General features: G+C 42.1%; 1 protein-coding gene across 1 annotated transcript in view; it reads right to left on the bottom strand.

The window, feature by feature from the left end:
• The window catches only part of LOC139764806 (uncharacterized), a gene marked incomplete at its 3' end in the record, with an annotated part of 202,539 nt that overhangs the window by 65,813 nt on the left and 122,628 nt on the right, over nt 1-14,098 (bottom strand). The window contains exon 13 of the mRNA XM_071691740.1: nt 452-552. Coding sequence (XP_071547841.1) covers nt 452-552 — 101 coding nt within the window. The remainder of the gene's footprint in view (nt 1-451; nt 553-14,098) is intronic.

Below are 14,098 nucleotides of genomic sequence, written 5' to 3'. Positions count from 1 at the left end.
GTAAATGTGAATAAGAGCAAGGTTATTAGGTACAGTAGGGTTGAGGGTCAAGTCAATTGGGAGGTAAGTTTGAATGGAGGAAAACCGGAGGAAGTGAAGTGTTTTAGATATCTGGGAGTGGATTTGGCAGCGGATGGAACTAAGGAATTATCTTATGGAAATCAATGCACTTTTTGGGCTATACTGTTACTGATCTTCAATCAGATGACTTCCAGTTGGATATAAAATAAAAGAAACTGCATCACATCAGTAAAGCAACCCTGCAATGGCAGAGCAAATATCTTTGTTTTTCATAGGAAAGCTTAGTACAAACTCATGACTTAACCTAAGAATTATAAGTGAAGAGCTGAGAGGGATGACAAACAGGAAAAAATTTAAAAATATGACAATTTCAGTCTATAAATCACTGTGCTTTACTGACACATGTAATGTATAGAAAATATATACTCACTTCTCAAACACCTGTTTCCTTTCCCGTGAAGTAAGTAGAAGATAACGGGAATCAAAAACTATCTTTGAGAGCTCCTTTTCCCATGAACTGAAGGCAGAGACCTGATGAAATGAAAATAAATATTAGAGACACATTCAAACATTTCTTTTTCTTTCTTTCAAACTATTCGCCATTTCCCGCATTAGCAAGGTAGCATTAAGAACAGAGGACTGGGCCTCTTTTGGAATATCCTCACCTGGCCCCCTCCGTTCCTTCTTTTGGAAAATTAAAAAAAAAAAAAAAAAAAACGAGAGGGGAGGATTTCCAGCCCCCCGCTCCCTCCCCTTTTAGTCGCCTTCTACGACACGCAGGGAATACGTGGGAAGTATTCTTAATCCCTTATCCCCAGGGATATCAAACATTTCTATCAATCATAAAAATCTTTACCCTTGAAATATTCAAAGTACACTGTTGTTTTGAATTTTCACTATAGATTACAGATTAGCACATTATGAAAAAGGAGTTCTACACTCATGGAAACCCATGAAAAGAAAGGCTGGCACTTCTGATGAAGAATGGGCTAAAGGATTGTTAAAAAAGTACCTTTTTTTTCTTCTTTATTATACTTAGTCACTGTCTCCCATGTTAGCAAGGTAGCACAAGGAAACAGATGAAAGAATGGCCCAACCCACCCACATACACATTTATTTACATAAACGCCCACACACACACATGTACATACCTTTACATTTCAACGTATACATATATATACATACACAGACATACATATATATACACATGCACATATCCATACTTGCTGCCTTCATCCATTCCCGTTGCTACCCAGCCACACATGATATGGCACCCCCCCCCCCCCACATACACACACACACACACACACACACACACACACACACACACACACCAAGCACATGTGAGGTAGCGCTAGGAAAAGACAACAAAGGCCACATTTGGTCACACTCAGTCTCTAGCAGTCATGTGTAATGCACCAAAACCACAGCTCCCTTTCCATATCCAGGCCCCTCAAAACTTTCCATGGTTTACCCCAGACGATTCACAGACTCTGGTTGAATCCACTGACAGCATGTCGACCCCGGTATACCACATCGTTCCAATTCATTCTATTCCTTGCATGCCTTTCACCCTCCTGTATATTCAGGCCCCGATTGCTCAAAATCTTTTTCACTTCATCCTTCCACCTCCAATTTGGTCTCCCACTTCTCCGAGTTCCCTCCACCTCTGACACATATATCCTTTTTGTCAATCTTCCCTCACTTAATCTCTCCATGTGACCAAACCATTTCAATACACTCTCTTCTGCTCTCTCAACCACACTCTTTTTATTACAACAAATCTCTCTTACCCTTTCATTACTTACTCGATCAAACCACCTTACACCACATATTGTCCTCAAACATTTCATTTCCAACATATCCACCCTCCTCCACACATCCCCATCTATACACATCCAACCTCCTCCACACAACCCTGTCTATAGCCCATGCCTTGCAACCATATAACATTGTTGGAACCAACTTTGCCCCCTCCCCCACCCTGTGACTCACTTCCGCTTCCATGGTTCCATCTGCTGCTAAATCCACTCCCAGATATCTAAAACACTTCACTTCCACGACTTTTTCTTCATTCTAACTTACCTCCTAATTAACTTGTCCCTCAACCCTACTGAACCTAATAACCTTGCTCTTATTCACATTTACTCTCACTTTCTTCTTTCACACACTTTACCAAACTCAGTCATCAAATTCTGTAGTTTTTTACCCGAATCAGCTGCCAGCACTGTATCATCAGCAAACAACAACTAACTCATTTCCCAAGCCCTTTCAACCACGACAGACTGCATACTTGCCCCTCTCTCCAGAACTCTTGCATTCATCTCCCTAACATCCACATCCATAAACAAATTAAACAACCATTGAGACATCATGCACCCCTGCTGCAAACTGACATTCACTGGGAACCAATCACTTTCCTCTCTTCCTACTCGTACACATGCCTTACATCCTTGATAAAAACATTTCACTGCCTCTAGCAACTTACCTCCCATACCATATACTCTTAATACCTTCCACATGCCTTCTCCAAATCCATAAATGCTGCATACAAATCCATCTGTTTTCCTAAGTATTTCTCACATACTTCCCACGCATTCTCCACGTGTTGTAAAAGGTGACTAAAGGGGATGGAAGTGGGGTGCTAGAAACCCTCCCCTCCTTGTAATTTAACTTTCTCAAAGGGGAAGCAGAAGGAGTCATGCAGGAAGTGCTCATCCTCCTCGAAGGCTCAAATTGGGGTGTCTAAACATGTGTGGATGTAACCAAGATGAGAAAAAGGAGAGATAGGTAGTATGTCTGAGGAAAGGAACCTGGAAGTTTTGGCTCTGAGTGAAACGAAGCTCAAGGGTAAAGGGGAAGAGTGGTTTGGGAATGTCTTGGGAGTAAAGTCAGGGGTTGGTGAGAGGATAAGACCAAAAGAAGGAGTAGCACTACTCCTGAAACAGGAGTTGTGGGAGTATGTGATAATGTGTAAGAAAGCAAACTCTAGATTGATATGGGTAAAACTGAAAGTGAATGGAAAGAGATGGTGATTATTGGTGCCTATACACCTGGTCATGAGAAGAAAGATCATGAGGCAAGTGTTTTGGGAGCAGCTGAGTGAGTGTGTTAGCAGCTTTGATGCAAGAGACTGGGTTACAGTGATGGGTGATTTGAATGCAAAGGTGAATAATGTGGCAGTTGAGGGTATAACTAGTGTACATAGGGTGTTCAGTGTTGTAAATGAAAATGGTGAAGAGCTTGTAGATCTGTGTACTGAAAAAGGACTGGTGATTGGGAATACCGGTTTAAAAAGAGAGATTTACATGAGTATACGCATGTAAGTAGGAGAGATGGCCAGAGAACGCTATTCGATTATGTGTTAATTGATAGGCGGGTGAGAGAGAGACTTTTGGATGTTAATGTGCTGAGAGGGGCAACTGGAGGGAAGTCTGATCATTATCTTGTGGAGGCAAAGGCGAAAATTTGTTGAGGTTTTCTGAAAAGAAGAGAGATTGTTGGGGTGAAGAGAGTGGCGAGAGAAAGTGAGCTTGGAAAGGAGACTTGTGTGAGGAAGTACCACAAGAGAATGAGTGCAGAATGGAAAAAGCTGAGAGTAAGTGATATAAGAGGAGTGAGGGAGGAATGGGATGTATTTTGGGAAGCAGCGATGGCTTGCACAAAAGATGCTTGTGGCATGAGAAAGGTGGGAGGGGGCAGATTGGAAAGAAGTAAGATTGTTAGTGAAAGAGAAGAGAGAGGTGTTTGGACAATTTTTGCAAGGTAGTTGTGTGAATGACTGGGAGACGTATAAAAGAAAGAGGCAGGAGGTCAAGAGAAAGGTGCAAGAGGTGAAAAAGAAGGCAAATGAGAGTTGGGGTCAGAGGGCGTCATTTCATGTGTAGCACCAGGAATGGATGAAGGCAGTATGTATGAATAGGTACATGTGTATATATACGTTGAAATGTATAGGTAGGTATATGAGCGTGTGTGGGAGTTTATGTATATACATGTGTATGTGGGTGGGTTGGGCCAACCCACCCATTCTTTCGTCTGTTTCCTTGCGCTACCTCGCTAACTCAGGAGACAGCGTCAAAGTAAAATGAATATAAATAAAAAAAGATGTTTTAGAAGGAGGTAAATAAAATGTGTAAGACAAGAGAACAAATGCAAATATCGGTGAAGGGGGCTAATGGGGAGGAAATAACAAGTAGTGGTGAAGTGAGGAGAAAAAGTATTTTGAAGGTTTCTTGAATGTGTTTGATGAAAGAATGGTTGATATAGGGTGTATTGGTCTATGTGGTGTGCGAAAATGAGGGTCAGCAAGAATGGTTTGGTAAACAGAGAAGAGGTAGAGAGAGTTTTGCGGAAGATGAAAGCCAGCAAGGCGGCGGGTTTAGATGGTATTGCATTGAAATTTATTAAAAAAGGGTGTGACTGTGTTGTTGAATTGTTGGTAAGCATATTCAATATATGTATGGTTCATCATGAATGCCTAAAGACTGGCGGAATGCCTGCATAGTGCCACTGTACAAAGGCAAAGGGGATAAAGTTGAGTGTTCAAATAACAGAGGTATAAGTTTGAGTATTTTTGGGGATAGGGGAGAAAGAATACTTCCCAGGGATTCCCTACGTGTCATAGAAGGCGACTAAAGGGAGGGAGTTGGGGGCTGAAAATCCTCCCCTCTCATTTTTGATTTTCCAAAAGAAGGAACAGAGAAGGGGGCCAAGTGACGATTTCCTTAAAAGGCTCAGTCCTCTGTTTTTAACACTACCTCACTAATGCGGGAGATGGTGAATAATAGTATGAAAAAAAAAAAAAATTGATTGAGAGGGTAAAGGCATGTACAGAGCATCAGATTGGGGAAGAGCAGTGTAGTTTCAGAAGTTGTAGAGGATGTGTGGATCAGGTGTTTGCTTTGAAGAATGTATGTGAGAAATACTTAGAAAAACAGATGGATTTGTATATAGCATTTATGGATCTGGAGAAGGTATATGGTAGAGTTGATAGAGATGCTCTATGGAAGGTATTAAGAGTATATGGTGTGGGAGGTAAGTTACTAGAAGCAGTGAAAAGTTTTTATCAAGGCTGTAAGGTAAGTGGAAGAGTAGGAAGAGAGGAAAGTGATTGGTTTCCAGTGAATGTCAGTTCGCGGAAGGGGTGTGTGATGTCTCCATGGATGTTTGATTTGTTTATGGATGGGGTTGTTTGGGAGGTGAATGCAAGAATTTTGGAGAGAGGGGCAAGTATGTGGTCTGTTGTCGATGAAAGGGCTTGGGAAGTGAGTCAGTTGTAGTTCGCTGATGATACAGTGGCGGTGGCTGATTTGGGTAAAATACTGCAGAAGTTGATGACTGAGTTTGATAACATAAAATCATTACTAAGAGCAGTGTGGTTTCAGAAGTGGTAGAGGATATGTGGATCAGGTGTTTGCTTTGAAGAATGTATGTGAGAAATACTTAGAAAAGCAAATGGATTTGTATGTAGCATTTATGGATCTGGAGAAGGCATATGATAGAGTTGATAGAGATGCTCTGTGGAAGGTATTAAGAATATATGGTGTGGGAGGCATGTTGTTAGAAGCAGTGAAAAGTTTTTATCGAGGATGTAAGGCATGTGTACGTGTAGGAAGAGAGGAAAGTGATTGGTTCTCAGTGAATGTAGGTTTGCGGCAGGGGTGTGTGATGTCTCCATGGTTGTTTAATTTGTTTATGGATGGGGTTGTTAGGGAGGTGAATGTAAGAGTTTTGGAAAGAGGGGCAAGTATGAAGTCTGTTGGGGATGAGAGAGCTTGGGAAGTGAGTCAGTTGTTGTTCGCTGATGATACAGCACTGGTGGCTGATTCATGTGAGAAACTGCAGAAGCTGGTGACTGAGTTTGGTAAAGTGTGTGAAAGAAGAAAGTTAAGAGTAAATGTGAATAAGAGCAAGGTTATTAGGTACAGTAGGGTAGAGGGTCAAGTCAACTGGGAGGTGAGTTTGAATGGAGAAAAACTGGAGGAAGTAAAGTGTTTTAGATATCTGGGAGTGGATCTGGCAGCGGATGGAACCATGGAAGCGGAAGTGGATCATAGGGTGGGGGAGGGGGCGAAAATTCTGGGAGCCTTGAAGAATGTGTGGAAGTCGAGAACATTATCTCGGAAAGCAAAAATGGGTATGTTTGAAGGAATAGTGGTTCCAACAATGTTGTATGGTTGCGAGGCGTGGGCTATGGATAGAGTGGTGCGCAGGAGGATGGATGTGCTGGAAATGAGATGTTTGAGGACAATGTGTGGTGTGAGGTGGTTTGATCGAGTAAGTAACGTAAGGGTAAGAGAGATGTGTGGAAATAAAAAGAGCGTTGTTGAGAGAGCAGAAGAGGGTGTTTTGAAATGGTTTGGGCACATGGAGAGAATGAGTGAGGAAAGATTGACCAAGAGGATATATGTGTCGGAGGTGGAGGGAACGAGGAGAAGAGGGAGACCAAATTGGAGGTGGAAAGATGGAGTGAAAAAGATTTTGTGTGATCGGGGCCTGAACATGCAGGAGGGTGAAAGGAGGGCAAGGAATAGAGTGAATTGGAGCGATGTGGTATACCGGGGTTGACGTGCTGTCAGGGCATGTGAAGCGTCTGGGGTAAACCATGGAAAGCTGTGTAGGTATGTATATTTGCGTGTGTGGACGTAAGTATATACATGTGTATGGGGGTGGGTTGGGCCATTTCTTTCGTCTGTTTCCTTGTGCTACCTCGCAAATGCGGGAGACAGCGGCAAAAAAAAAAAAAAAAAAAAAAAAAAAAAAAAAAAAAAAAAAACAACTAAATGGGAGGACTAAAAGATTCTTGATATCAAGGGCAGGTTTGGGGTTAACTCTATAAAATTATTTCTTTTCCAAATAGTCCAAAAAGTTTCATCAGTACTATTGACAATTCAAAGATAGTGAACTACTTATAATTAGAGCACCTAAGGCTAATAGCAGTGATTATGGACAAAGTTAATTATGTCAAAAATGAATTCTCTTTTATGTGATGATATAACACTTTTAACTCAGTAGAAATCCCCTAAAAGATGTTAATTCTCACTTTAATAAACAATTGTCCTGGGCACATAATAAAATTCTATGAAAGGCATAGTGCCAGACCAGAACACCACCAAATGGAAATACTTATTTACCAATGGCGTCTTAGCTCTGCCTCGTTTGTATATAAACTGACTGCTCTAAGACTTCTATCTCATTCTTGTACCTCCTCTGATGATGTGATCATTACATGAAAGTGCACTTGGGAACTTAGTGTGTTTCATTTTCCTCATGGTTATCAGCAAGTTCTCAGTGAAGGATGATCTGTAGGAGTATGTAATGCCCCCATGGTTGTTTAATCTGTTTAAGGATGGGGTGGTTAGGAAGGTAAATGTTGGGGATGAGAGAACCTGGAAAGTGGGTCAAGTGTTGTTCACTGATGACACAGTACTGGTGACAGATTCAAGTGAGAAACTGCAGAAGTTGGTGACTGAGTTTGGAAAAGTACGTGAAAGGAGAAAGTTGAGGGTAAATGTGAACAGGAGCAAGGTTATAAGGTTTAGCAGGGTTTAGGGACAAGTTAGTAGGGATGTAAGTTTGAATGGAGTAAGATTGGAAGAGGTGAAATGTTTTAGATATCTGGGAGTGGACTTGGCAGCAAATGGAACCAAGGATGTGGAAGCGAGTCACATGGTGGGGAACGAGGCAGGGTTCTGGAAGCGATGAAGAATGTGTGGAAGGAGAGAACATTAACTTTTCTGTCTTCACCAAACCACTCTCCTTGACCCTCTCACTTTGCACACCATCTAACCAAGACACCCTACATCTGCCAATATCATCAAACACATTCAACAAACTACAAAATACTCACTCCAACTCCTCTTTACTTCATCATTACCTGTTATCATATCCCCCTGGCCCCTTTCACCATTGTTCCCACTTGTTCTTGTCTTTCATTCTTTCATACTTGATTGATGTTTCCTGTGCTAGTGAGGTAGCTCCGGGAACAGACTAAGAAAGGCCACATCTGCTCACATCCATACCACAACTCCCTATCCACATCCAGGCCCCACAGAACTTTCCATGGTTTACCCAAGACGTTCCACATGCCCTGGTTCAGTCCAATGACTGCAGGTTGAACCCAGTACGCTACATCGCTCCAATTCACTAAATCCTGTGCAAGCCTTTTACGCTGCTGCACAGATCACTCAAAAACTTTTTCACTCCATCATTCTATCTCCAATTTGGTCTATCCAACCTCATTATTCCTTTCACTTATACATAAATTCTCTTTTACAACTATTCCTTACTCATTCTCTTTATGTCTAAAATATTTTAGCACACCCTCTTCAGCTCTCTCAACCACACACTTATCATCACTGCACATCTGTGATATCTTTTCATTACTTACTCAACATGTGAAGAATCTGGGGTAAACCATGGAAAGGTCTGTGGGGCCTGGAGGTGGATAGGGAGCTGTGGTTTCGGTGCATTACATATGAGAGCTAGACTGAATGTGAACGAATGTGGCCTTTTTGTCTGTATTCCTGGCACTACTTTGCTGAAGCAGGGGATAGCAATGCTGTTTTCCTGAGGAGTGGGGTAGCGACAGAAATGGATGAAGGAAAGCAAGTATGAATATGTTTATGTGTATGTATGTAATGCGGAAGATGAAAGCCGGCAAGGCAGCAGGTTTGGATGGTATTGCAGTGGAATTTATTAAAAAAGGGGGTGACTGGTTGGTAAGGTTATTTAATGTACGTATGACTCATGGTGAGGTGCCTGAGGATTGGCGGAATGCGTGCATAGTGCCATTGTACAAAGGCAAAGGGGATAAGAGTGAGTGCTCAAATTACAGAGGTATAAGTTTGTTGAGTATTCCTGGTATATTATATGGGAGGGTATTGATTGAGAGGGTGAAGGCATGTACAGAGCATCAGATTGGGGAAGAGCAGTGCGGTTTCAGAAGTGGTAGAGGATGTGTGGATCAGGTGTTTGCTTTGAAGAATGTATGTGAGAAATACTTAGAAAAGCAAATGGATTTGTATGTAGCATTTATGGATCTGGAGAAGGCATATGATAGAGTTGATAGAGATGCTCTGTGGAAGGTATTAAGAATATATGGTGTGGGAGGCAAGTTGTTAGAAGCAGTGAAAAGTTTTTATCGAGGATGTAAGGCATGTGTACGTGTAGGAAGAGAGGAAAGTGATTGGTTCTCAGTGAATGTAGGTTTGCGGCAGGGGTGTGTGATGTCTCCATCGTTGTTTAATTTGTTTATGGATGCGGTTGTTAGGGAGGTGAATGCAAGAGTTTTGGAAAGAGGGGCAAGAATGAAGTCTGTTGTGGATGAGAGAGCTTGGGAAGTGAGTCAGTTGTTGTTTGCTGATGATACAGTGCTGGTGGCTGATTCATGTGAGAAACTGCAGAAGCTGGTGACTGAGTTGGGTAAAGTGTGTGAAAGAAGAAAGTTGAGAGTAAATGTAAATAAGAGCAAGGTTATTAGGTACAGTAGGGTTGAGGGTCAAGTCAATTGGGAGGTAAGTTTGAATGGAGAAAAACTGGAGGAAGTAAAGTGTTTTAGATATCTGGGAGTGGATCTGGCAGCGGATGGAACCATGGAAGCAGAAGTGAATCATAGGGTGGGGGAGGGGGCGAAAATCCTGGGAGCCTTGATGAATGTGTGGAAGTCAAGAACATTATCTCGGAAAGCAAAAATGGGTATGTTTGAAGGAATAGTGGTTCCAAAAATGTTGTATGGTTGCGAGGCGTGGGCTATGGATAGAGTTGTGCACAGGAGGGTGGATGTGCTGGAAATGAGATGTTTGAGGACAATGTGTGGTGTGAGGTAGTTTGATCGAGTAAGTAATGTAAAGGTAAGAGAGATGTGTGGAAATAAAAAGAGCGTGGTTGAGAGAGCAGAAGAGGGTGTTTTGAAATGGTTTGGGCACATGGAGAGAATGAGTGAGGAAAGATTGACCAAGAGGATATATGTGTCGGAGGTGGAGGGAACAAGGAGAAGTGGGAGACCAAATTGGAGGTGGAAAGATGGAGTAAAAAAGATTTTGAGTAATCAGGGCCTGAACATGCAGGAGGCTGAAAGGCGGGCAAGGAATAGAGTGAATTGGATCGATGTGGTATACCGGTGTTGACATGCTGTCAGTGGATTGAATCAGGGCATGTGAAGCATCTGGGGTAAACCATTGAAAGCTGTGTAGGTATGTATATTTGCGTGTGTGGACGTGTATGCATATACATGTATATGGGAGTGGGTTGGGCCATTTCTTTCGTCTGTTTCCTTGCGCTACCTCGCAAACGCGGGAGACAGCGGCAAAAAAAAAAAAAAAAAAAAAAAAAAAAAAAAAAAAAAGATGCATATGAGCATTTGGGGGCGTTAATGTGTATATATGTGTATATGAGTGGATGGGCCATTCTTTGTTTCCTGGAGCTAACTCGCTGATGCAGATGAGAAACTGCAAAGGTACTGGTGACTGAGTGTGGTAAAGTGAGTGACTGGAGAAAGCTGAGAGTAAATGTGAATGGGTGAGGGACAAGTTAATTGGGAGATACGTTTGAATAGAAAAAACTGGAAAAAGTAAAGCATCTTAAATATCTGGGAGTGGACTTAGCAGCAGATGGAACCATGGAAGCAGAAGTGAGTCACAGGGTGGGGAAGGGGACTGGGAGCTTTGAAGACTATGTGGAAGGCAAGACCGTTACCTTGAAGAGAAAAAATGGGTATGTTCGAAGGAATAGTAGTTCCAACAAAGTTATATGGTTGCAAGGCATGGGCTATAGATAAGGTTGTACGAAAGAGGGTGGATGTGCTGCAAATGAAATGCTTGAGGACAATATGTGGTGTGAGGTGGTTTGATCAAGTAAGTAATGAAAGGGTAAGAGAGAGGTGTGGTAATAAAAAGAGTGTGGTAGAGAGAGAGCAGAAGAGGGTGTACTGAAATAGTTTGGTAACATGGAGAGAATGAGTGAGGAAAGATTGACAAAGAGGATATATGTGTCAGAGGTGAAGGGAATGAGGAGAAGCGGGAGATCAAATTGGAGGTGGAAGGATGGAATGAAAAAGATTTTGAGCGATTGGGGGCCTGAACATACAGGAGGGTGAAAGGCATGCTAGGAATAGAGTGAATTGGAATGATGTGGTATACTGGGGTCGACGTGCTGTCAATGGATTGAACCAGGGAATGTGAAGCATCTGGGGTGAACCATGGAAAGTTTTGTGGGGCCTGGATGTGGAAAGGGAGCTGTGGTTTCGGTGCATCACACATGACAGCTAGAGACTGAGTGTGAACGAATGTGGCCTTTGTTGTATTTTCCTAGCATTAACTTGCGCGCGCAGGGGAAGGGAGGATGCCATTTCATGTGTGGTGGGGTGGCGACAGGAATAGATGAAGGCAGCAAGTATCGATATGTGCATGTGTATATATGTATATGTCTGTGTATGTATACAGTGAAACGTATAAATGTGCGTGTGTGGGCGTTTATGTATATACATGTGTATGTGGGTGGACTGGGCCATTCTTTCGTCTGTTTCTTTGCGCCACCTCGCTAAAGTGGGACACAGCAACTAAGTATAATAAAAAATAAAATTAACATATCAACGCATCCCTTTTGATGGGGGAGAAAGAATACTTCCCACGTACACCCCTATCCTCCATGTATTTCTATCTGTAAAAAGGGAAACAGGAGGAGGAGTCAAGCAGGGTGTGCTCATCCTCCTTGAAGGCTCAGACTGGGGTGTCTGAACATGTGAGGATGTAACCAAGGTGAGAAGAAAGGAGATAGGTAGCAGGTTTGAGGAAAGAAATCTGTAGGTTCTGGCTCTGATCGAAACGAACCACAAGCGTAAAGGGGAAGAGTCGTTTGGGAAAGTCTTGGGAGTGAAGTCAGGGCTTGGTGAGAGGACAAGAGCTTAGAAAGGAGTAGCACTACTCATGAAGCAGGAGTTGTAGGAGTATCTGATAGTGTCAGAAAGTAAATCCTAGATTGTTGTGGGTAAAACTGAAAGTGGATCGAGAGAGATGGGTGATTATTGGTGCTTATGCATCTTGTCATGAGAAAAAAGATCATGAGAGGCAACTGTTTTGGGAGAAGCTGAGTGAGTGTGTCAGCAGCTTTGATGCATGAAACTGGGTTTTAGTGATGGGTGATTTAAATGTGAAGGTGAGTAATGTGGCAATTGAAGGTATAAATGGTGTATATGGGGTTTTCAGTGTTGTAAATGGAAATAGTGAAGAGTTTGTGGATTTGTGTGCTGAAAAAAAAAAGGGTGATTGGGAATACCTGATTTTAAAAAAGAGACATACATAAGTATACGAATGTTAGTCAGAGAGATGGTCAAAGGGCATTATTTTACTGTGTCAATTGATGGGTGTGTAAAAGACTTTTGGATGTTAATGTACTGAGAGGGGCAACTGGAGGGATGTTTGATCATTATCTTGTGGAGGTGAAGGTGAAGATTTGTAAAAGTTTTCAAAAAAGAAGAATGTTGGGTGGAAGAGAGTGGTAAGAGTGAGTGAGCGTGGAAAGGAGATTTGTGTGAGGAAGTACCAGATGAGAGTGTAAATGGCAAAAAGTGAGAGCAAATGATGTGAGAGGAGTGAATGAGGAATGGGATGTATTTTGGGAAGCAGTGATGGCTTGTGCAAAAGATGCATGTGACATGAGAAAGGTAGGAGGTGGGCAGATTAAAGAGGGTAGTGAATGAGGGGATGAAGAAGTAAGGTTTGTTTGTGAAACAGAAAAGAGAGGCATTTGGACGACACTTGCAGGGAAGTAGTGCAAATGATTGGAAGATATATAAAAGAAAGTGGCAGAAGGTCAAGAGAAAGGTGTACCGGTTGAAAAAGAGGGCAAATGAGAGTTGGGGGGAGACAGTATAATTAACCTTTAGGAAGAATAAAAGAATGTTTTGGCAGGATGTAAATAATGCCCGTAAGACAAAAGAACAAACAGGCATATCAGAAGGGGGAAAGCAGGGAGGTAATAACAGGTAGTGATGAAGTGAGTACTCTGAAGGTTTGTTGAATGTTTGATGATACAGTGGCAGATATAGGGTGCTTTGTTCGGGGTGATATGCAAAGTGAAAGGGTCAGGGAAAATGGTTTGGTAAAGAGAGATGAGGTACTGAAAGCTTTGTGGAAGATGAAATCCAGCAAAGAGGAGGGTTTGGATGGTATTGCAGTGAAATTTATTAAAAGGGGATGACTGTGTCACTGATTGGTTGGTAAGGATATTCAATGTATGTACAGACCATGGTGAAGTGCCTGAGGATTGGCGGAAAGTATGCATAGTGCCATTGTACAAAAGCAATGGTGATATAAGTGAGTGTTCAAACAACTGAGGCATAAGTTTGTTGAGCATTCCTGGGAAATTATATGGGAGGGTATTGATTGAGAGGGTGAAGGCATGTACAGAGAATCAGATTGGGGAAAAGCAGTGTGGTTTCAGAAGTGGAAGAGGATGTGTGAATAAGGTGTTTGCTTTGAAGAATTCATGTGAGAAATACTTAGAAAAACAGATGGATTTGTATGTAGCATTAATGGATCTGGAGAAGGCATATGATAGGGATGATAAGATGCTTTGTGGAAGGCTTTAAAAGTATATGGTGTGGGAGGAAAGTTGCTAGAAGCGGTGAGTTTTTTATACCAAGGATATAAGGCATGTGTACAAGGAATAGGAGAGGAGAGTGACCGGCTCCAAGTGAATGTCGGCTTGCAGCAGGGGTGTGATGTCTGCATGGTTGTTTAATTTGTTTATGGATGGGGTGGTTAGGGAGGTAAATGCAAGAGTTTTGGAGAAAGGGGTGAGTATGCAGTCTGTTGGGGATGAGAGGGCCTGGGAAATGAGTCAGTTGTTGTTCACCGATGATACAGCTCTTGTGGCTGATTCATGTAAGAAACTGCAGAAGTTGGCGAATGAGTTTGGAAAAGTGTGTGAAAGGAGAAGGTTGAGAGTAAATGTGAATAAGAGTAAGGTTATTCATTAGGTTTAATAGGGTTGAGAGACGAAGTTAATTGGGGTGTAAGTTTAAATGGAGAAAAATTGGAGGAAGTGAAGTGTTTTAGATATCTGGGAGTGGACTTAG

The sequence above is a fragment of the Panulirus ornatus genome, chromosome 4, assembly GCF_036320965.1.
Source record: "Panulirus ornatus isolate Po-2019 chromosome 4, ASM3632096v1, whole genome shotgun sequence".
NCBI classification, from domain to species: domain Eukaryota; kingdom Metazoa; phylum Arthropoda; class Malacostraca; order Decapoda; family Palinuridae; genus Panulirus; species Panulirus ornatus.
This window is presented reverse-complemented; position numbering and strand designations above follow the sequence as displayed.